The sequence below is a fragment of the Caenorhabditis briggsae genome (assembly GCF_000004555.2).
Source record: "Caenorhabditis briggsae complete genome, chrIV, whole genome shotgun sequence".
Taxonomy (NCBI): domain Eukaryota; kingdom Metazoa; phylum Nematoda; class Chromadorea; order Rhabditida; family Rhabditidae; genus Caenorhabditis; species Caenorhabditis briggsae.
This window is the reverse complement of record NC_013487.2, coordinates 6,763,695-6,787,387: the sequence shown is the minus strand read 5'-3', so window position 1 is coordinate 6,787,387 and position 23,693 is coordinate 6,763,695. Positions and strand designations below refer to the sequence as shown.

Sequence of the window (23,693 nt, the reverse complement as noted above, 5' to 3'; positions counted from 1 at the left end):
GCCAAAGTTTGGGGTCAAAATATCGACTTTGAAAATTAGTGTGAAATTCCAGCCAAAGTTTTCTCCAGTTTTCCCCAAAGTTTCAGCCAGATTGGAACACTCTCCGAGTTTTCGTGGAGTTTTTTTTTTCTTTTTTGCCGACTCCCTGAATAACCCCATTAGAGAAGCCGAGATAATTTAGCTCAAATTGGATAATATGGGGGCCCTTCTATTCCGGGTTTTGCGGTATTACCTAGCTAAAGTAAGACTTTATCGTATGATTAAAATTGTGAAGACTGCTTTAATTAGCTAATTCATTCGTTATCAGATTTTTCTTGGTGGCAATCAAACTAGAAACAAAACTCCTGAAAAATCCGATTTCCCATTGTCACATTTAGCTCCATTCCCATAGAATGTGTATATTCTGGAAAAATAACTATGATAAACGTCATCTATAGTTTTGGAAGAGTATACTCTAGGCTAGATGTTTTCATGGCCTCGTAATTATTAGGTTGGCGGGAAAGTCTTTGTCACTCTGTTTGTTTAATCACTGTTCTCGTATATGGAGGCTGTGTATGATATCGACTCTAGTGAATAACAAGGTGATAAGAACCTTCCATATAAACAAGTCCCCATTTCCTTCCCTGCTCCTCATCTGTAATTGAACGATATGTTTGTTCCCACTGCTATTCACATCAGACATGTTTTGATTTACCTCTTCCTATCTCACACCACGATGAAGGATTCGGAAACTTTCTTGAAGAATGTGTACAACACACATGCCCCTCACTACAATACTATTCGCAATTGGTTCCATCGTTTCGAAAAAGATGACTTCTCGCTCGATGAAAAGGATCGCTCTGGGAGACCCCGTGAGTTGGATTTGGACAAGCTGAAGCACGCATTGCAATCGGATCCATTTCAATCTAGCCGTGAACTAGCTGTCACATTCGGAGTTCACCATAGCACAGTCCTTGAAGGTTTGAAGTCTCTTGGAATGAGAAAACTTTTTGGTCGATTCATACGTCATCACCTGACTCAAGCCAACCTTGACCGCCGAGTCGACGATTCGATTACTCTTCTCACTCTCCACGCGGGCGATCGATGGCTGGACCGGCTAATAACCGGAGATGAGAAGTGGGTCTTCTACGATAATCACCACAGGAAATCCCAGTGGGTTGGAGAAGGAGAGAGCCCACAGGATGTCCCCAAACCCGACCTTCATCCGAAAAAAGTTATGCTCTCTGTGTGGTGGGGAGTGGACGGCCCCATCTACTGGGAACTTCTGCCCGAGGGCAAAACAATAACTGGAGACTTCTACACTACTCAACTACGAAACCTCAAGAAAGCAGTCGACCGTTCGGCCCTGAAAGACAAGAAAGTGTACTATCAACATGATAACGCTCGCCCACATGTTTCGAAACAAGTGAAGCAGGAGCTGATGGGATATGGATGGAATGTTCTCCCTCACCCCCCGTATTCTCCTGATCTTGCTCCTTCCGACTATTGGTTATTTGGCGATATGACACGTGCCTTCGAAGGAAGAAGCTTCAATTCCCGTGGAGCGGTCGAAGCGGCACTCAAACAATACTTTGCCTCACGCCCGGCTGGATTCTACCGCAATGGAATCCATAAATTGAGGGAACGTTGGAGACATGTTGTTGATAATGATGGACAATATAATTAATTATTCGGTTATTTTTTCTTTGAGAAATAAACTATTGAAAAAGTGACAAAGACTTTCCCGCCAACCTAATACCAGTTTTTATACTTACATTCTGTGTCTGTGAAAAATAGTTTTGCAATAAATAATACAGAAACATCACAAAAAACGCACACAACAATGCTAACACTTGAAACGCTAGGTGCAATTCCCTCTGCAAAGATCTGTAAAACTTTCAAACCTAAAAAAGTAGGAAAAACTTTTTTTACTTTGAATGGCTTGCAGAATGTCTTCTCAGAATCGCCCACATTGCCATATAAGATGCCGTACATATGAAGCATGTAAGTGCCACAATTATCAGAGCCATTAAGGTGTTTCGCTGAAGAAAAATATTACGACAGCCTTGTGAGGCTACTTGCTGTAATAATTGATCTCTCCACTACCAACTCCATGATTTCCAATGAATCGTAAGTAATATTTGTATCTTTCAACACCACAATGCTCACTAAAGTAGGAACGGTCCAATATGCCAATATAATCTTCCACGTTGATGCCTCTTGAGCTACTGTAGTCAGAAAACTATGCGGGGCAGATATGACCAAATAACGATGGAGAGAAAGAAACACGATTCCAGAACATCTGATGTATAAAGTATAGTACACAGAGTTATAGGTCCAAGCTGGTATATAATAGTCTTTGTATAAAAAATATAGATTTTTTATGCCAGGAAGAGTTCGAAAACCCCAAGAGCTGATGTACACGATCATAGTGAAAATGTCAGCAATACACTGGAAAATTACATAATTTCCGGTTTCAAGCAAATGATGCATTTCATTTTAGCCATGTGCTAATGGTTTAAAAAAGTACTATACTTTTATCACAAAAACTGTGCATTGCGTTCAATCTCAAGTATTTTGATGCTCTACAAAGAAAGTTTGAATTTTTCTTAAATTCTGGCTATCCAAAATTGCGAAATAAAACGTTGTTTGAAAAATATCGTTAAAATGTTCTTGGAATTCCGGAAATTAAAAAAAATCGGTATTTTCTATACTTCCTAGATTTCGAAAATTACGAAAAGTGGTTCTGCGAGCATCTGGTTTATTATCAGGCTCGATAAAAATTCTACTTACATGCTGCAAAAGAATAGTATAAAACGCAGTCTGATACATTTTCGAGCAACATCTCAATTTCATTAGACAGATTAGCACTAAAATATACAATGGGAGACTGAAGGAAGAGACACAGTAATACGCATGCAATGGCCAGAGAAGAGGCTCCATTGCTCCAAAAAAAAGGAAGTAAATTATGTTTGCAATTTGGGCTGCACAATAATAGTAAGCACGAGGATCCTATAGTATCCTTGGATTCGTGAGAAAACAGATTCCGGCACGTGGAGGAAGATTTCAAGCACAAAGATTGGTAGAGAAGGAAATGGGGTGGAATGACATCAGGATTTGGGGAAAAAACAAAGTAAGGGAAACGTTTGAATGAAATTCAGGTCCAGTGTGAAAAACAAGTTTTTTAATTAATTTCCGAGATAAGTTGGCGAACGGAACACGGATGGAGTTAATGACCAGAGATCTTGTTAACTTGGATAATTCAGTAATATTCCAGGATTTTTATAACGACACCATGAACATCAGATTTCTGAGTTCTGATATCTCTTCTTAATTTTGAAAGAAAAACTTTTGAAACAGTAGATTGTCATAAATTGTCTGGAATTACAGAGTACAATAGCATTTAGTATAATCTATGGGCTGTTTCAAATAATGTTGTAAAATAAGCAAATTATTCCAAATTAAGCAAAAACTTGTGATGAGCTGGTTCGAATTGCTGGATTCGATATACCGGATTGCAATGTGGAAACTCTTCTGCTTGTCTGAAGTCCATCATTTTTTGGGAAAATTGTTATGTTTCTAAATTACCTTTTCAGCCTGCCTACACTTCAACATCCCTCTGAACTGTTTTGAGAAATCTCTGTTGAGCAAAAGTACGCAGTACGGATTGATATAAGAGAGGATACCATTCGCAATTGGATACACTGAACGCATGTAAAAAAAAAGGCCGGTCTGGAAATGTTTCAGATTGAACCAAAATGAAAATAAGAAGGGTTTACATTTTGAGTTCGTGAGAAGTAGTTAACAAGAGCATAGGTGAACATAATGAAAAACGCGCAGAGCAGAGCCAGGACTTGAAATGCCAAGAAGAATTCTCGTTGGAGGGATCTGCTGATACTGAAGTATGTAGGTCATGTTCTTAACAGCTATATTAGGACTCACTTCTGATTTCCATGCTTATGTTTACGAATGATAATCCACATAACCATATAGCAAGCAATACATATCAAACAAGTAGAAGATAAGGTGATAAGGGCCATCAGAGTGTTTCTTTGGAAAAAAAAACAGGTGCACATTTATTTTCATTAATCGTGTTATTACCGACAATATCTCCTTGTCCGCCACATATTCTAGAGTCGTCACATTATCGTACTTTATCTTTGTCTCCTTCAGAACAACCAAACTAATAATTGTAGGTGCCGCCCAGTAGACTAATACAATTTTCCACGTAGCAGCATCTTGAATTATAGAAGTGATACGAGAAGTTGGAGCCGAAATCACCAGATACCGATGGGCGGATAGAAATACTATTCCAGTGCAACGGATGTATAAAGTGTAATAGATAGAGTTGTACAAGGCAGCGGCGATGTAGTATTCTTGGTATTCAAAAAGGAAGTCACGGATTGCAGGTTTTGTACGAAGACCCCACGTGGCAGTGTAGAATATCATTATGATGATGTCAGCAATACACTAAAACAATATGGAGCTTTGGTTAAAATAGGAAAATCGACTAAATGACCGAAGGACCGTTTGATAGAAATCATAAAACAGAAAATTTTTTAAATATCAGTAGATATTTTTCAGATTAGAGCATCATAATATAGTGTGTTACACGGACTAAAGTTCTTACTAGCATAAACTTTGAGTGAATCGTTGTACTTCGCTTATGGGGTTATGCACGTAATAAATTTGCAATAAAAATGGCAAATAAATACACAAAAATACTATGCAGATACGCAAATAAATTTATTTATATGCATTCAAAAAACGAATTAAACTGCATTATCAGCCGTGAAAAATTTTCTCTCAAAGATTTTTCAAGAGATTTTTCTCTAGAAAAAATTTTGAGAGGAAATTTCTATCATAAAACTAAAAATGATTTTCTTAAAACTTACATGTTGCAAAAGAATAATGTAAAACGTTGATTTATAGGTTTTCGAGTAGCATCTCAATTGCAACAAACATATCAGAACCATAAGATACAGGGGAAGACTCGGAATCTCAATTCCATAGAATATATACAATGGCCAACTAGGTGGTTCCATGCTGGTAAGTGTTATATCAAAAGAGCTAAGAGTGAGTGTATTTGTGTCAAATTGAAACAAGAAAGGGTACGTGTACTTCCGTGAGAACTCACTGATTATACAAGTTCTGGGTTACACATAGAGATCGAAGATTTCTCTATTTGGAGAGCAAGAGCCTCAAGAAGCAAAAATGTGTTGCTGGAGATGAGTAGACTGTGAATAGAAGACTGATTGAATAGAAAATGAAGAGTACGTAAGAAACTTTTATTGGTTGTCGTACCAACATCAGCAACTACATCTACGCCAGGATATGATTCTGACTAATTGGGATCAGATGATATATGTACAACAGGAAGAACATACATACCTTAAAACCCGTAATAGAAGGTACCCCACATTGTTAATCTTGACCATTTTTTTGGTTCATATGCAAGATATCAAAGTGGTGTCAATTGATAAATCTTTTCTGATAAAATGATAAACAACTTATCACTTGGTACCTTTTTATTATCTTTGATAGGAACATAGAAAACCTGTCTCAGAGTTAAAAGTTAGGGTCCCTTATATTACAGATGTTACGGTATCTTTTGGAGTTTTATTTTTCATCTGGTGGCCTTATTAGCAAAAATTTATTATTAAAAGATTAGGATTCCTAATACAAATCACACAACAAAATTATTATGATTCACGACTGTCGATTCATCCGTTCTAGTCGATCCAACATGTATCACCTTCCCTTGATGCTTATTCGAGTTTGACGCCACTACGGAGATGTGTACTTCGCTCTGAATTTTTTTGATAAATCAATTTACTTTTAAAAACTGACTGTATTAAGTCTTCTGCAAGTCACCGACTTCATAACTTGATAGGCTAGATCCTTGTTCAAAAATAAGATGCAAAACGGATTAATGTAGGAGAGTAATCCATTTGCCATCGGGTATAAAGCTCGCATGTAGAATATTGGTCCCGTCTGTAGTCTTCAAAAATATATTGTCCCAGAACTTATGTGTCTTACATTTTGAGTTTGTGAGAAATAGTTTTGAAACCCATAATAAACAAGAATCGCAAAAAATGCTAGGAGCAGAACAAAAACCTGGATTGCCAAATGAACTTCTCGGCGGAGAGATCTAGAACTTTAGTTTTAAAAATCAAGAAACTTGGTAACAGAAAAAAAATTATTTAGAATTCTTACCTCGAAAAGCCGGCAGTGTGTCTTCGAATATAATAGAAAAGTGATCCATAAAGTGAAGAACATAGAATGCATGTCAGACTAACTACAATCAGAGCCATCAATGTGTTTCTCTGAAAGGAACATGGTTTTTAGGATAATCTTCAAAATCGAGATTTCGAAATTATTTTCAATCAATGTCGAAAATCACACAGCCCGGTTTCATGTGAGGAATAGTGGCCTAACTTTCTTAACGTTATTTTTTTAGGAAACCATAATGAATGGTCCAGAAAGAATCTAACATGCTCCCGGTGTATTTTCTAGGTCATTTAACATGGCGGCATAACTTTCGAAAGTTTAGTTTCCTTGGCGACCATGGTAAATCACACCAGGCAAATATCTGGCCACGATTACATGGTGGCCTAGGAAAATAAACTTACGAAATTTCGGCCAACATGATAAAATGGCCTGGAGAACACACCAGGAAAACTACAGGCCATTTCAACGGTATAAAAATTGGTTGTCTAGAATACTAAACTCACAAAAGTTAGTCCACATGTTAAATGACCTAGAAAACACATCAGGAAAATGTTAGATTATATCTGAGCCATCCACAACATATGGTGGCCTAGAAAAACTATGTTGAGAGATTGTTCCCATTCCATTCCTCACATGAAACCGCAGTGCATGATTTTCAAAAAAATTTTCGAAATTAGCTTTAAAAATGTTTTTGAAAAAGATACATTGATGGAAATTAGGATGTTTGGCTATACCTTTATAACTTCCTGATCTGCCATTATGTCCATATTCTCTGAATACGTAAATTTATAATCCTTCAAAACCACAATACTAATCAGTGTCGGAACTACCCAATAAACTGTTATTATTTGCAGTTTCGAAGCGTTTTGAACTTTCTGAAAAATTTTTGAATGAATTACGATGGCAATGTTCTCGACATTACATGAGTGATGAGTGATGTTGGGGCAGTGATAATTAAATAACGTTGAATAGAAAGAAACACGATTCCAGTGCATCGGATGTACAGGAAATAGTAGATGTTGTTATAACTGGCTGGAAATTAGTAAATACAAAAGTAGTTAAGATTGATTTTAAATTATACCTGCTGCAACATAATACTCTTGGTATTTAAAATAGTACTCTCTTAAGAACGAATAGTATCTTGCATCCACGGCGATGAAGAAAACAATCATGGCAAGAAGATCAGCGATACACTGGAAGTTTACTGTTTTAGAAGGTTTATACGAACATTGAAAACATTGTTCCAATATTGTATTAGGTTGGCGGGAAAGTCTTTGTCACTTTTTCAATAGTTTATTTCTCAAAGAAAAAATAACCGAATAATTAATTATATTGTCCATCATTATCAACAACATGTCTCCAACGTTCCCTCAATTTATGGATTCCATTGCGGTAGAATCCAGCCGGGCGTGAGGCAAAGTATTGTTTGAGTGCCGCTTCGACCGCTCCACGGGAATTGAAGCTTCTTCCTTCGAAGGCACGTGTCATATCGCCAAATAACCAATAGTCGGAAGGAGCAAGATTAGGAGAATACGGGGGGTGAGGGAGAACATTCCATCCATATCCCATCAGCTCCTGCTTCACTTGTTTCGAAACATGTGGCGAGCGTTATCATGTTGATAGTACACTTTCTTGTCTTTCAGGGCCGAACGGTCGACTGCTTTCTTGAGGTTTCGTAGTTGAGTAGTGTAGAAGTCTCCAGTTATTGTTTTGCCCTCGGGCAGAAGTTCCCAGTAGATGGGGCCGTCCACTCCCCACCACACAGAGAGCATAACTTTTTTCGGATGAAGGTCGGGTTTGGGGACATCCTGTGGGCTCTCTCCTTCTCCAACCCACTGGGATTTCCTGTGGTGATTATCGTAGAAGACCCACTTCTCATCTCCGGTTATTAGCCGGTCCAGCCATCGATCGCCCGCGTGGAGAGTGAGAAGAGTAATCGAATCGTCGACTCGGCGGTCAAGGTTGGCTTGAGTCAGGTGATGACGTATGAATCGACCAAAAAGTTTTCTCATTCCAAGAGACTTCAAACCTTCAAGGACTGTGCTATGGTGAACTCCGAATGTGACAGCTAGTTCACGGCTAGATTGAAATGGATCCGATTGCAATGCGTGCTTCAGCTTGTCCAAATCCAACTCACGGGGTCTCCCAGAGCGATCCTTTTCATCGAGCGAGAAGTCATCTTTTTCGAAACGATGGAACCAATTGCGAATAGTATTGTAGTGAGGGGCATGTGTGTTGTACACATTCTTCAAGAAAGTTTCCGAATCCTTCATCGTGGTGTGAGATAGGAAGAGGTAAATCAAAACATGTCTGATGTGAATAGCAGTGGGAACAAACATATCGTTTCAATTACAGATGAGGAGCAGGGAAGGAAATGGGGACTTGTTTATATGGAAGGTTCTTATCACCTTGTTATTCACTAGAGTCGATATCATACACAGCCTCCATATACGAGAACAGTGATTAAACAAACAGAGTGACAAAGACTTTCCCGCCAACCTAATATATGTGGATGGGTTTCATAAAACACTTTCATCTGGAATTAGAAACTTTTGAGAATTCACCTTTTAAACTTTGTATTGTATGTATCTTTTCAGAAATAATTAAAATGTTCTAGGAAGATATCCCAATACTCATTGTATTTTTTCGAACCCATTCCATTTCTTACAGTCCGGTCCTGTTTATACAATGCGGGCTCTCTACCCCATTTCCAACGGAATCCTCTCCTACATCAATCCATATTGTGTCCTTTTTCTGAATCGAGAATTCTGCAGAGAGTTCATGAGAACGTTAAAGTGCGAAGGTGTCCGAGTGGTTTGTTGTTTCCTTAAAACCAATGAACTCAAAAGATGATTTTCAGATGGAAGTGAAAGTGTCCACCGTTACAACAGCCCCAATAATTCATCGAAATTCGAGAGCCTAATCTGTAATAATCCTACCCTAAATTCTATCATAAAATAATTTCTAAAGTCACAAAAAGAGTACAACTTTCTCATGGACTTTCCCATGTTTCCCTTATTTTTTATTCCCGCCCACTGGCACCTATCCCTGTCTATAATTACATTTTCATATTTTTCCCCATAATACTTTGTTCTCTTTGATCTTTCTCGAGTTTCCTGAATTGGACTATTTTTTATTGAAATGAATAAGTCAATGGATAATCCTCCACAGTGGCCTTTGTATGTCTACTATGTTATGTCTGTTCCTAGTCTTCCATTGTATATTTTTGTGTTGATATGCTTATTGAGATTGAGATATTACTCGAAGACCTATAATACCACGTTTTATACGATTCTCTTGCAACATGTAAGTTTGAATAGTAGCGCACAGTTTAGGTAGAAATATAATTTTACGTTTAATTCAAAGCTACTGAAATTTTCAAAGCCGTTCCTTAAGTCTAGTTAATCATATGGTTCCTCCAATTCTTCTTGTTGATACCATCTATTTTGAAAACTTGAATTTCATTCAAAAGCGCAAGAATTTTAGTTTTTAACTTATCAACGAGCTACCAAAACAATAAACGGTTATATTCTTCCAGTTATAGAATATTGACTATCGAATCAAACCGCCATTCTTGATAATAGTCAATTGAAACAGAAATATAAATATAAATAACAAAAATTTATCCAACTATTTTCACTGTTTCAGTGCATCGCTGACATCATTTCAATGATTGTGTTCACAGTGATTTGGGGTATTCGAATGCTCCCAGGACTGAAAGACTTCTATTTCGAATATCAAAAATATTACATCGCTGCCTTTACTTACAATTCCATTTACTTCTTCCTCTACATCCGTTGTGCTGGTATCGTTTTCCTTTCCATCCACAGATATCTTGTCATTTCTGCACCTCATAGTTTTCTGACTATGAAAATTCAAGAAGCGCCTTCTTACCAAATTATGTTGGTCTACTGGGTAGTTCCCTTTCTTATAAGTATCGTGGTTCTTAAAGACATCGACTTCGAGTACGATGATATAACAACAATGGAGATTGTCGCACCGAGACCTGTGATTGTGGTAATTGAAAAGATATGACCCATATCATGGGTCCATGCCATCTGGGGGTTGAAAAATCATGTTTTTTCAGCGTAACACATTGATGGCTCTTATCGTAGTCGCACTGACCTGTTTTATATGCGCTGCATCCTATTCAGCATTATGGTTGTTTTTGAAGAAACATTCTTCTGGAATATCCAAGTGAGTTGTTGTGCTAAAGAATCCTGATAAATAGCTAGTTGTAAGTTATGGAATATCTAAATTTAAAGGAGGCGAGACAGCAAAAATTTCGGGGGCAATTCGGGGGCCGAAATCGCGCCGCGCTTATGTAAACCATCGGTCGTCAGGTGCCTTTGCGCCCCCGTATCTCAGCCGGTAGCGGCGATATACCCCTGAGCTGCCTGTCATGAGATCAACCCCTCATGGGGGTTCTCTATGCAAAATATCAGGAAAACTTTTTTTTTTGTGTCTGGCCTCCTTTAATGAAAACAATCTTCAAAAATGAAACTATGTATTTAAATACAGTTCCAGAAACAGGAACAATTTTTCAGATCACTCCAAAGAGAAATGCATTTGGCTTTTCAAGTCCTTGCTCTACTTTGCGCCTTTTTTGTGATGTTTGCTTATTACATTTTTCAGAATTATTTTTCGCAGACCCGAAATGTCAGTTTGAAAGAAATTTAATAAAAGCTGCAATTTAAAAATCTCTAGACCGGTCCAATCTATACCATGCGAGCCCTCTATCCAATATCCAACGGAATCCTGTCATACATCAATCCCTACTGCGTCCTTCTTCTCAATCGAGACTTTTCCAAACAGTTCGTGCGGACTTTGAAATGTGAGAAAGTCAGAATAGTGAGTCATTTCGACTATTTCATAAAACGGATTTTCGATTTTCCAGAGCACTGTTCAAGTCTCCACACTCAATTCACAATCGGTTCAGCGGTCACATTTCTGACGATTTTCCTGTTTAGACATCGATTGAAAATGATTCGGGATGGTTCATCGAATACGTTCAACTTATTCTCACTTTCCATTTGACCTATTTATGAAGAGTTGTCAGTTTGTATTAATTTGATTTTTTAGTTTCACTTCTGGGGAATTAATTGCTATGAATTATGGAATTTTGTGGGAACTTTGGAATGTATTAACAACGCTTAAAGAGTCGAAAGATGGCATTAACTTAAATATATTCTGTTGTGAGGTATGGTTCAACCATGTTCAGCATTACCGTAAAACATGTATTAGAAGGGTCCTTCAATAGAAGGGACTCTCTAATAAAAGGGTCCTACAGAAGGGGTTGGAAAAATGGAAGAGTCCCTGTAATAGAAGGGCCCCTTCAAAATTGGTTTTCTGAGATTAAAAATTTCCGTACTTTTTCCATGAAAAACATGAAAATATCCCAGTTTTACAGAAAATTGTTGAAACCATTCTTGCTCATTTCCAGCCCGGCCCAGAGAAAATTTTTCTCGGTGCTGGTGTCATTGTTATTACAAAATTTAGCCAAGACGACAAAATTTACGAAATTCAATCTAGGTTTCTTCTCAAACCCTCATAATCGGTGAAAATGAAGAACCTGTAACTTAAAAAAAACACAAAAACACAATTTTATCTTCACAAATAACAATTTTTTGTGAAATCGACAGATTTCCATAAATTTTGAACCAGAATTCACTAAAATTTTCGACCGAACAGTCCGAAAAAATGAAAAAAAAGAATGATTCCCTTTAATTCAAGGGCCCGTCAGAGGTACCTTTGAACAATAGAAGCCACAGGTGAAACTTTGAACTTTTTTGTCCATTTTCTCTCCCTGACTCATCCACTCATTCATCAAATTCCCAGCCAACTGTTCCCTCAACAAACATATGTCATGTTGTTTTTCCCATTTTTTCACATCCAGACATTTTGTTCGTCATTTCAAAGTTTTTCTATCCAGACAACACCTCTCTTCTGTTTTCCCCCAACTCTTCTACCGTAATCATCTCGTCACCAAAAACCAAAAACAGAAATATCCACATTTCTGTGTCGTCATCCCAAAAATATCCCCCGAATCAGCGACCCGTAACAAGTATTCATCTATCGAAAAACTTCAAATTACTGTGGTCGGTTGTCTATAATTGCCCCACCGTTTTTCGTTCCTCTCACCGGGATTTTCCCTGGAAAAATGCATTCGACCATTACAAATTCGTCAATCTTTTTTTATTCGTGTCACCTAACAACTCTCGGCAAGCACCGCCCAAATATATACTTTTTAGTTATTTTATATATTTTTAGAATGTTCAGTTCTTCCAGTTGATCATTTGCCTTCCTATTCTATTCTTAAAATCATATTTTCAGATGAATTTCAAACTCTTAATACTACTTCTCTGCGTCTCTATACTTTTCGTGAGCTCATTTCCAATCGGAAAGGATGCCGAGTCTGAAGAGACTGAAACGGAGACAGATGCTTCTGTGGAAACAACAACGGAATCTGAAAATGATTTAGTTAAAAGCCAGGAGGTATGTTCAAAAGCTGACTAAACAAACACTATCCTAGGAGTTTCTTTTTGAAATTTGTAAGGTCTTCTAAACAGTAAAAATTCCAGGAGAACCTAGAAGAGCAGTTGAATGAAGTAGAAGAAGATCCTTCAACACGAAAGAAACGGGGATTATACAGTTCGGAGAGAACCGAAGAAGAAGTAGAAATTGCTCATGGAGTTCATCATCGTGAGAAACGACATGCTGACCATCTGCCACACCCCGATCCACCAACTCAGACATTGGTGAAGAGAAGCACTGATCATCATAGAATCAAGAGATCCGAAGGAGGACATCCTCATCAGAAGAGAAGCTCTCACACTCCAGAAGGCCACGTGGCAGTTATGGCAAAGAATGATCACCATGGACATGAGAAGAGGAATACCGATGATCATCATGGACATGTCAAACGAAGTGCTGATGATCATCACGGGCGTGCAAAGAGAAGTTCGGATGACCATCATGGGCATCAGAAGAGATCAGAGCATGTAGAGCACACGTTGGAAATGCACGATCATCAGAAGAGAAGCACTCCAGAAGGGCATGGAGACCATCATATGGTGAAGAGGAGTGGAAGCGAAGGAGGTGAGAAATCGGATGATTAATTTTCCGTTGTTTTTTCTTGCGTTGAAGTTGTGACATAGTATTTTGAATTTAATTTTCGTCATATGCCAAATTCCCCTAACCATACACCACTTTCCAGGTCACCGTCATCATCGTAGCACTGATCAGGGAATTGATGAAGATGAGCCAGAGGATGAGGTGAAAACGGACGAGACTGATGAGACCACTGAAGAGCCGGAGACAAGAAAGCGTCGGAATTCCGATGCTCCAATGCCAACGTTCCCAAGTGATCACGACGCCAGTGAGCATTCGAACTCAGTAGGTACATTTGTTATCACTTGTTATCATTGTGTAAGCTTTCGGAGTGCTTGTCTGTGTGGTAGTTGAGGGAGATGAACTGGAGATTGGTAAGAAATTCAGGATATTTTTTTTCAGTTTCAAGACTGTCATATAAGAATATGATAGGTGTGTTTCGTGCTCGGAAAATTCACGTTGTGAAAATTAAACCAATAAAAAATTCCCATTTAGGACTGAGTCCCTTTTTCGTAGCTCAGTTTCCAATTTTTTTCAGAACTTTCAAAGAATTTGTACTAGGGCTGCCTCTAAGAATCCAAGTTCATCTCCCTTCGGCCCCATTCCAATGCCATCTATCCTCTTCATTAACCCAAATTTCAGCCATTCGAGTAAAGCGTGTGTCGCGTGCCGGATCCAGTCATAAAGTGCGTACTCTAAACAAAAATCGTGGAAATAGCAAAGCGGGAGAAGTCACGCCGAACGACTCGTTATCACCGAATAGCGGTGGTGTGTTCAACACCTAGATAAATGGTTTTTTGCTTGCTTTTATTTATATTTTCATCTAATCCACTTCAATTGTAATCTTCTAGGCTCCGAATTCCCACCCCGCACACCCCCGAGTCGTTTTGCGTATTTCTACCTCTTTTTGTAGAAATTTTGTAAAAAAACTTTCTTGTGTATAATCGATGCATTTCATTTTGGTTCTCTTTTTTTTCTTTTCTCTCGATATGCTTTTTTTGTCTTGCTTTAAAAATTCTTTTTGTGATCATATTGATTACAAAAACAAAATAAATGTATTCGAATTGGGATTTCTCGTACAGGGTGGCACAAAATTACACCGACTGATTAAAACTGGTAAATCTTTAGACATACGCTGTACTCCAAATATGAGCCTAGTACAAAACTTTACTCAAATGTTATGTTAGTACAAACTTTTGTACGGGTGAATATCTGTTATCCAAAACGATCTGTTATCGTGAACGATCTGTTATCCCACCATCTGTTATCCAAAAAAGAATAATAAGTAGTCAATCGCCGCTTGAAATTACAATTTTATTTTAAAAAAACCAATTGGCACGGATGTGAAACATAACAAAATTCTTCAATGAACAATAAACAATTTTTACCGTAATCCCGTATAATTTCAGTTAACTTAGTACATTTCACATTTTACATAACACCACCTAATCATCATTATGACCTATTATTTCTTGTTCCCTTCTAACATCTTCTACTTCTTTCCCTTTCCACATCTTTTTATAACAAAACACCACGCTGTAGTCATACCGCTGTAGTCCTCTACTCTGTGTCTTCTTTTCCCCTTTATTTTGTCGTGTTTTGTGATTTTTTGATAAGACTACACTCTTCCTAATTGTAATAAAATCACCTGGAAATATCTACTTTTCCTGTTTCTTTTTTACAGATTTTTATTGAAGGTAACCAATTGAAATTTCAAGTTTAGCTCTCATCATGAGTGCTCCGTTAATTGACAAATATCGGAAAATGGCGAGTTTCGATTGGAAGAAACTGAAAGCAGTTGTTGAAGGAGAAGAGCATGTTCGATTGAAGGTAATTCAAAATATAACAAACTTATAAATAACGGGAAAAATAATTTTTTCAGGCGGAAGTCGTTGCTAAAATGAAATCCGAACCAATTTTTCATAGAGACTATCGAGTGTTAAGTCGTGAAGAACAACGAGAAGTTGTTCATCAGAGATGGAAGAAAATTGTGGAATGGGGACTTTTTAAAGATGTAAGCTCGTTCTAAAAAATGTCGCTTTTTTGAGCTTTGCCAAAAAATACAATTTCAGCCGTACTCGGACCTTGAAAATTTCAAAGCCTTAACTGAAACGCTGGAGGCTTATGATCAAGGAACTTCTGCTAGGTTGTTCCTTCATGGAAATGTGTTTGGAGCAGCTGTGAAGTCAATGGGAACAGAAAGACACAAGGAATTGGTGGAGAAGATTGAGAATAATGAGGTTTGTCGGTTTTCCTTAAATCAATAACATTACGAAACGTTGCTAATTATCAATGTAAACATTATGAAAACCATCTGGAACAGCAATATTTTGCAGATTGTTGGAGCATTTTGCTTAACTGAAATTGGTCATGGATCGAATACTGCAGAGGTCCAAACCACCGCAACTTTTGATGATGGACAGTTAGTCTTCAATTGTCCCAGCATCGGTGCAATCAAGTGTTGGGCTGGAAACCTCTGTAAGAATTATCTATTCAAATTTTCAAATTTTGTTCACTATTTCCAGCTCACTCTGCTACCCATGTGGTAGTGTACGCTCAACTTCACGTTGGTGGCAAAAACGAAGGACTTCATGGTTTTGTGATCCAAGTCAGATGCCCAAAAACATTCCAAACTTTTCCGGGAATCACCATCGGAGATATGGGATCGAAACCAGGATGTTGGCAAGGAGTAGAGAATGGATGGATGGAGTTTAAAAACCATCGAGCTCCATTGAGTGCTCTTTTGAATAAGGGATGTGATATTACTCCCGACGGAAAATATGTGACGTCATTTAAATCGGCTAGTGAGAAACAAAGCGTCAGTTTGGGAACACTTTCTGTGGGAAGGTGGGCTTTTTGGAGTTATGAAGTTCTCATTTCTAAAAAACGGAAATTACAGACTTGGTATTATTGCAAAAGGAATGATGGCATGCACTTTTGCATCCACTATTGCCATTCGATATAGTGTCGCAAGACGACAATTTGGACCAGAGAAAGGAGGTGATTCAAGCTTTCTTTTAATTAGAATTTCTACTTCCTAGTTTCAGCTGAAAATGAGATACCGGTTCTGGAGTACCCTCTTCAACAGTATCGCCTTTTCCCATATCTGTCTGCGGCCATTTGTATCAGAATCTTCCAGAAAACGTGAGAATCACACAGTTTTCCCACAGTTTTCATCAGTAAATGCTACAGATTCGTTGAGAAATTCACCGAGTACATGATGAGAGTAATGGTGGGAGAGAAATCAGAAGAGCTGTCTGAATTTTCGAAAGAAGTTCATGCCTTGTCTTCTGGAGCGAAGCCAGTTGCCACGTGGCTTGGAGTGGAATCCCTTGGAGAAGCGCGAAAGGCTTGCGGAGGCCATGGGTAATTCAGGAAAAAAACGAAATTTTCGGATTAAAAAAAGTTTAGATTCCTTCACATGTCTCGACTCAACACACTTCGAGATGATAATGATCCATCACAGACTTTTGAAGGAGAAAACTTTATGATTCTTCAGCAAACCAGTAACATCCTATTGGGAAAGGTAAACCAAAATAACATTCCAATCTAAAATCAGTGTTTCAGGTTGCATCAATTGGATTAATCAACACTCCGATGTCAACCATGACCTTCTTGAACTCAAAACCTTCTAAATTTTCTTCATGGACCTCGGATCCAGTGAATGATGCTCTCTCCGCGTATCGTTATCTTACATATCACCTTCTTCAAACCACGTCATCTGAAGCCAACAAGCTGAAACAATCCGGGAAGAATTCATTTGAAGTTCGAAATGAAATTCAAGTACATCGAGCTGTAAACCTCTCCATTGCATATACGGAACATACAATGATCGATTGGGTGCAGAAGTTTGTAGAAGATGTAGAAGACGTCACTTTGAAGGGAGTACTTCAAAAAGTATTGAATCTATTTTCTCTATTCCTGCTGGAAAGACATTTGGCTACGCTGTATATTACTGGATATGCTTCTGGAGGAAAGTTCGGAGAAGAATTGAGAGAGAAACTGAGAAAAGCAGTGGCAGATGTCAAACCAGAATCCATGGCTCTCGTAGATTCCATTGCTCCAGATGACTTCATTTTGAATTCTGCACTGGGAGCGTCTGATGGAAAGGCTTATGATCATATTATGGAAGAATTCCGAAAGTACACAAATGAGCAACCACGATGGGTCTGTGACCTGGCACAGTTTTTGCAAAAGAGATCACAATCTTCGAAGTTATAAATTATTTTGGTTCGACTGCATTATGTATTTACGACTGATTTTGAATAAACACATTTTTCGATGACTTAATGAATTTAAAAGTGGGGGGACAGGAGATTTTTCGTAGGATTTTTGTAGCCAGAGTGTGCATTCTACCGTAACGGTGTACAACGCTTAATGTCACTCTGCATACAGCTGTCGTCCTCGTCTTTATGTATGCAATCCGCTTTCTCTTTACCCGCGTGGCTCAGTCGGTAGCGGCGCCGCACCCTCAATTCTCGCCCCCACAAGTTCAACTCCTCGAGGGGCATATTCAAACGGAATTTCGATGAAATTAATTTTTTCATGTCCCCCCACATTTAAAGGTGGTGTGCGGTGAAATTTTTTATTGCTTTATTTTGTGCAGAAATCTATGCAGTTTCCCATAAAAATAAAGAAAAAATTCAAAAAAATTCCTTCTGAAAATCGATGATGAAAATCGATAAAAATTCGAAATTCGCGCGCTTTTATCCGCAGTTGGCCTAGAAAATCCGCTTCGGCCACCAGTTAACACTTTGGTTTTTGTTAACACTATGCGTTTTTCGCAATGAAGGAATTTTTTTGAATTTTTCTTTATTTTTATGGGAAACTACATAGATTTCTGCACAAAATAAAGCAATAAAAAATTTCACCGCACACCACCTTTAAAATACATTTTACACAGTTTGTATGCGCAGAAAGTTTATTGAAAACGTAATTCAACGTTTTTTGGAAACTTGATTAAATGTCAACACTGCAACATTATTGTTGGTGAGACGCCATTGAAGAGTCGAAAAGTCACAATAGAAAGTGACATTATGTTTCTCGTCCGAAGTATCCTTGCAGTCTCCCACTCGATAATCTTCCCTTTCACCATTATCTGCTCTTATATATCTCAAAAGCGTAGTTGATTGGTATCCTCCTGAAATGATTATAGAAAACATCTTGAAAAAAATTCGCATCGACTTACTTGAGCTGCTACAATTCCATTCCGTGGAGTTCAAAGGAGTGGTGTATGTGCATGCTATTCTATCGTATACTACACCAGAGGGACGTATTGAAAAACTTTCTGTCGGTTCTAAGAGTTTATCATTCAAATCAGTTTGGAAGTCTGGACAAGGACACTTATCCGATGACCACGGATTAATCCTATTTCCAGTACAAGTACATCCGGCTGCGGCTGACAAACATGTTCTCGACTGCTCAAAAGCTGTGTTATCGCTGTTTCGAACGGCTGGACCCCATTCACTCCAGACTCCAGCAGTTGGACAACATGCAGCTGCACCAGTGTCTTTTGGGAATGGTCCACATTGTTGTTTTCCATCGATTACCATTGGAACGTAGGGAACGCAGCAAGCACGTTGCGCCGGGTAAACGCATGTTTGGGTATTGCATGGTAGATAGTGAGTGTTGTTTCCGCTGAAAGCTAGTATAACAGAGATGCCTCGAACAAATATGTCGTAAACACTAATAGAACGCCATCCCTGACTTTCAACTTAAAATCAATTTATCTCAATTCTTGTTGAAGATATCTAACAGTTGCCACCTCTGCAAAATGTTTCTGTTTTTATAATAAACGTTGTATCAGTTGACTACTTTTGTATATCTATTACAGGACCCGAGATATAAGGGCCCAAAGTTGTCGGTTAGGGGACATAGGGAATAGCAAGATAACGTATGAGCAGTATTTCAAAAATTAGCCTTCGGTGACAGACAGTAAAAACATCTGTGCTTTTTAAAGTGGTATACCGTAAGTGCTCCAATAGACAATGTATGCACGTTGAGCTCAATTATCTCGGTTATCATGAAAGATATCGCACAACTAGTAAATTGATAAAATGCTGATGTTATTATGATCAACATTTTATCAGTTGACCACTTTTTGATATCTTCCAAAAAACCGAGATAGTTGAGATCAAAGTGCGCACGGGGTTGGAAGAGGGTACATGCATTCAATGTCGTCCCAGTTCTTTTGGGCGCGTTGCGGCTCGCAACGCGGCTAAATTTTGGCTTGGAATTTTCAATTTTCAATTCAAAAAAATGATGACTTGGCACGGTGCCAACGCCTTTAGCGACAAAGCGCATTTGCTGGAGGTTAAATCGTGCAACGCCGTGAGTGCGCGTGTAGGGTGGGCTCTTATTAGATCATCGACAGAACTTCTAGACTTTTACTCACGTGCAACTGCAAGTCGGAGAAGTCATACATGTTCTCGTGTAATACATAGTTGAACAAGACCCACAATCAGTTGAACATCTATCCGTTGTAACCCATTCACTCCAAATCCCACCCGGCGGACACGCGACTCCATTTGCGCAGTTCTAAAGATTACTTTTTGCCTAATTAATGAAAATCAACAAATCCTTACAGGCAAAGCACAATGGGATTCATAGAAAAAAGCCAGGAATATAATGATATTTATGAATATTTTCATGGTATATAACAAACAGTAAAATACCTGACTTTTAACCAAATCGACAAGATCATCACAGGCTTGATTTCCTTTGTTATGCAAAATAATGTATTCTGTGTCTGAGTGATCATTGTTGTTACTTTTTAGTCTTTTGAAAGATCACTTCAAACGAAATATGGAGTATGGTCTCTAACTTTTTCGAGTTTCGGAGCAAAGATAATTTGCAAATATTCATTCGTTGTCAAGACCAAAAATTAAAGGGGGACTCCGGTCAATTTTTTTATTGCATTAAAATGTGTTAAAATTTATCTATTTTCAGAATATTATTGCGAAAAAATTCGAAAAAAATCCGAAATCCCCAAAAAACGCCGTTGAAAAGGAAAAAAATTCAAAAAAAGGTGCCGCCGAGGGACGAGGATTTTCAGTGAGACCCCTAGGCCACGCGAGCGGCGCGACTTTCTTACCGTACAAATTTTCCGGATTTTTCTTGCTTTTATCTCCGACAGGTAAAAAACATTAAAAAACACTGTCGGCCACTTGAAAATAATGCTGTCAGGCGCCGTGGCCTAGGTTTCTCACTGCGCGGGAATTCAAATCCTCGTCCCCCGGCGGCACCTTTTTTGAATTTTTTTCATTTTCAACGGCGTTTTTCGGGGATTTCGGATTTATTTTGAATTTTTTCGCAATAATATTAGGAAAATAGATAAATTTTAACACATTTTAATGCATAAAAATGTTTGGTGGGAGTCCCCCTTTAAATGATGTTGATTTGGTTGAAACCGACGACTTCTTCGTTATTAGCATCCAATCGCCAGTACTCAGAAACCAAATCGCAATAGAAAGTCACTTGTTTTGGCCCATTCGAAACACAGTCCTGGATTCGTTCCTCCCTTCTTGTATTGTTCGGAAGAACGTATCGAATGAGGTTTGCCCAAAGGTATTTTCCGTTTCCCCAACGGTTGCAAGGAACAACTTTTTTGTTTTGATCATTGTAGTGCTCCATGGTTTGGAATGCTGTGCAACTGGTGTCGTTGTACTGGACGTTGAGTGTCGGCTACAATATTCGTGACATCCACCATTTTCTTACAGGGGCATTCTTTGCTAATCTCCACATTATTAGTTGGGTTGTCACATGGACAACCAGCTGAATCGGAGAGACATTTTCGTGACCGTTTCCATCCTCCGCTCTCATCACGTATGTATCCACTCCATTGGGACCAAAAACCATCCTTTGGGCAACATGGGGCCTCACTCGATAATAGTTTGTCCTTTGGTAATGGTCCACATTGAGATGTTTTGTTAATTGTCATTGGAACATATGGAATACAGCAGGTTCGTTGAGCCGGATAGACGCAGACGTGGGTGTTGCAAAGGATTTTACGAACGGATTCTCCTCTGAATATCTCATTAAAAAATCTTCTGGAAATTTTGACTCACTTGCAAGACAATTCGGAAAATTCGTGCTCAAACATGTTCTTGTATACAATCTCTTTGCACACGATCCACAGTCAGTTGGACACTTTTCAGTTGAAGTCCACTCACTCTAGAGTCCTCCATTGGTACAAACGTCATAGGAGCATTTCTGAAGCTTATTGTTATCATTACCAATAAACTGAATAACGATGCTAACTCACAGGAAGAGCTGCTTCAGAAACCTCAAATAAGATTAGTGACAGAGAGACAAACAACGTCTTCATTATTCCGGAAGGCGTAGCTGGAAGTCTTTGCAAAGCCCAGATGGTTTTATATGTAAAAATGTTGGCTTTTTGAACCTTTTATGATTCTTATTCAATTTTGGAATGTTGTATAGAAATTATGTATTTTGGTTTGACCTGTGGGATTTTTTCATATTCTGTTTCGCAGGTTTCCTATTATGAACCAGGTTTTCAATAATAAGAAAGCAAAAATACAATTTTATTCTTTAAAAAAGAAGTTAATTTGATCGAATATCAATCTGATTCCATCCTCGAACCTCCTCATTGGTTCCTTCCAATCTCCAATACTCGGACTTCAAATCACAATAGAAAGTGACTCGCTTTGTTCTCGATGTTGATTGGCAATCGAACACACGGAAGTCTTGAACTGTATCGTTATTTGGCTTCAAATATCGTATTACTGTAGCTCGAAAAGTTTTGTAAGTGGGGTAATCGTTACACGGTCGTCCAACAGTTCCATCGAAATGCAGGTCACTGTATCCATAACAATTGGCTGTGGATTGGTCCACTATAAACGGAAGATCGTACGTTCTGTGACTGAACCGAACAATTGAACTGACATCTTCGAACTCTTTACAAGGACATGTAGATTGCGTTTGGATGAGAGCTGATCCAGTACATGGACATCCGATTTGTTTCGAGACACACTTGCGAGTTCGTTTAAAGATATTAGTTACGGTATCACGGAAAATCCACTCCATTCGGAAACCATTCCACCAGAAGGACAACAAGAAGTTGCAACTCCACTGGGATCCTTCGGAATCGGTCCACATTGCTGCTTCCCATCAATCACCATGAGGACATAGGGAACACAGCAGGCTCTTTGAGATGGATAAATACAAGGAGACGTGTTACAGAGGATTTGTCGAGTAGAAGGGCCTCTGGAATTGATATCGTTCGTTTGACAACCAATCTAAACTCACGTGCATGTTTTTCCGATACTCGAAGAAAGACAGGTCCTGGTTGAAAAACGCTTTGAGCAAGATCCACACTCTGTTGGGCAAGGTGCAGTGGTCTCCCATTCTGTCCAGAGACCACCGGGAAGATTATTTTCAGCAGGTGTGCATGTCTGAACATCAGAGAATTTTAGATGCTTCGATTTAAAGAAAAACTGACCCGGAGAGCAGATTTTGCGGACTCTTGAAGAGCCAAGATGAAAAAGACAGGGAGAAATGAATGCATTTCGTGAATGAGGCAAACTAATCGCAGATATTTATATTCTGATCTTTTGAATACAGGCAAAAGTTACCATTGATCTCGTTCAACAGTTTTGCAAATTTACATGTAGTTTGATCTTTTAGAGTCTAAAAAGTTTCTTCGAGAATTGAATAGAATGAAACATTTTGGATAAAAAAATTTCTCCTCATGCGTCATCTGACCATATTTTTTGCAAGTGTATTCTCATGGAAGTTCCAATCGAAGCCAAAACATATCTTCGACCGCCGAACTACCGGAATGCACCATTCCAGAAGTCTGAGGAACCTCGGTCCGTAAATTGGTCAATGGAAGAGCCGATAGGCTGATCTTCAAGATCAAGTCGTCAAACATCATTGCTTTAACTTTTTTCAAAGCTATAGAAATAAATAAATAAATGTAGCATACAACATGACAGTTTTATCAAAGAATCAAAAAGAACAGTTAAGCTTGAGTAGGAAGAATTTCCAAAACCATCCAGACGTAATCCTTCTCTCCAACTCCTCGTCGTTGAATCTTGACTTTCTTTCCATTACAGCTTAATGTCAGTTTGGTTCCGTCGAGTTCACCTTCAACAACGTTTCCAAAATATCTCGCCGTGGCTTGAGCGAATCTTCGATTCCCTCCAGCTGGTTCGAATTGATTTATGAGAACCGTGAACCAGATCTTTCCCTCGTAGTCCAATCCACCATCAATTGCAGCTGGCTTCGGGACTTGTTTTCCGTACTTTTCACAGTTCCATTTTTGATTGGGCTGAAAGTATACTTTTCCGAAACTTTTTCAAAGTGAAGAAAACCTACACTTTGCGTAAAAGTCCCCTCAAAGAAGTGTCCTG

General features: G+C 38.6%; 9 protein-coding genes across 9 annotated transcripts in view; 3 read left to right on the top strand and 6 right to left on the bottom strand.

Annotated features, from left to right (window-relative positions):
• Positions 1-3,440: 3,440 nt before the first annotated feature.
• Positions 3,441-5,024, bottom strand: Cbr-srv-31 (the record flags this gene model as incomplete). Its single annotated transcript, XM_002633559.1, has 5 exons — positions 3,441-3,521; positions 3,568-3,711; positions 3,759-3,876; positions 3,992-4,449; positions 4,875-5,024. The coding sequence occupies 5 exons, from the start codon at positions 5,022-5,024 to the stop codon at positions 3,441-3,443; spliced, it is 951 nt and encodes a 316-aa protein (XP_002633605.1).
• A 95-nt stretch (positions 5,025-5,119) lies between these two features.
• CBG05486 lies at positions 5,120-7,382 on the bottom strand (the record flags this gene model as incomplete). The annotated part of the gene is made up of 8 exons (XM_002633560.2): positions 5,120-5,201; positions 5,670-5,788; positions 5,830-5,973; positions 6,019-6,130; positions 6,196-6,305; positions 6,945-7,085; positions 7,133-7,242; positions 7,292-7,382. The coding sequence occupies 8 exons, from the start codon at positions 7,380-7,382 to the stop codon at positions 5,120-5,122; spliced, it is 909 nt and encodes a 302-aa protein (XP_002633606.2).
• A 1,969-nt stretch (positions 7,383-9,351) lies between these two features.
• Cbr-srv-28 lies at positions 9,352-11,164 on the top strand (the record flags this gene model as incomplete). The annotated part of the gene is made up of 6 exons (XM_002633561.1): positions 9,352-9,516; positions 9,859-10,227; positions 10,298-10,407; positions 10,758-10,869; positions 10,918-11,061; positions 11,108-11,164. The coding sequence occupies 6 exons, from the start codon at positions 9,352-9,354 to the stop codon at positions 11,162-11,164; spliced, it is 957 nt and encodes a 318-aa protein (XP_002633607.1).
• A 1,379-nt stretch (positions 11,165-12,543) lies between these two features.
• Cbr-nlp-16 lies at positions 12,544-14,105 on the top strand (the record flags this gene model as incomplete). The annotated part of the gene is made up of 4 exons (XM_002633562.2): positions 12,544-12,705; positions 12,792-13,308; positions 13,427-13,609; positions 13,963-14,105. The coding sequence occupies 4 exons, from the start codon at positions 12,544-12,546 to the stop codon at positions 14,103-14,105; spliced, it is 1,005 nt and encodes a 334-aa protein (XP_002633608.2).
• Positions 14,106-15,051: 946 nt separating this feature from the next.
• Positions 15,052-17,541, top strand: CBG05491 (the record flags this gene model as incomplete). The annotated part of the gene is made up of 10 exons (XM_045235382.1): positions 15,052-15,150; positions 15,203-15,334; positions 15,393-15,560; positions 15,657-15,798; positions 15,846-16,167; positions 16,220-16,320; positions 16,368-16,464; positions 16,501-16,686; positions 16,732-16,846; positions 16,888-17,541. 10 exons carry the CDS (start codon positions 15,052-15,054, stop codon positions 17,539-17,541), a joined length of 2,016 nt encoding a protein of 671 aa, XP_045092960.1.
• Positions 17,542-18,257: 716 nt separating this feature from the next.
• CBG05492 lies at positions 18,258-18,872 on the bottom strand (the record flags this gene model as incomplete). Its single annotated transcript, XM_002633564.1, has 2 exons — positions 18,258-18,460; positions 18,509-18,872. 2 exons carry the CDS (start codon positions 18,870-18,872, stop codon positions 18,258-18,260), a joined length of 567 nt encoding a protein of 188 aa, XP_002633610.1.
• A 1,831-nt stretch (positions 18,873-20,703) lies between these two features.
• CBG05493 lies at positions 20,704-22,703 on the bottom strand (the record flags this gene model as incomplete). The annotated part of the gene is given in 3 exon segments (XM_002633565.1): positions 20,704-21,000; positions 21,002-21,344; positions 22,588-22,703. Coding segments are annotated over 3 exon segments (756 nt in total), but the record flags the coding sequence as incomplete, so codon positions are not given.
• On the bottom strand, positions 21,883-22,437 carry CBG05494 (the record flags this gene model as incomplete). The annotated part of the gene is made up of 1 exon (XM_002633566.1): positions 21,883-22,437. One exon carries the CDS (start codon positions 22,435-22,437, stop codon positions 21,883-21,885), a length of 555 nt encoding a protein of 184 aa, XP_002633612.1.
• A 599-nt stretch (positions 22,704-23,302) lies between the features above and the next one.
• CBG05495 overlaps positions 23,303-23,693 on the bottom strand; it is a gene marked incomplete at both ends in the record, with an annotated part of 1,491 nt that continues 1,100 nt past the window's right edge. The window contains one exon of the mRNA XM_045235381.1: positions 23,303-23,611. Within this exon, the coding sequence (XP_045092961.1) occupies positions 23,303-23,611 (309 nt within the window). The remainder of the gene's footprint in view (positions 23,612-23,693) is intronic.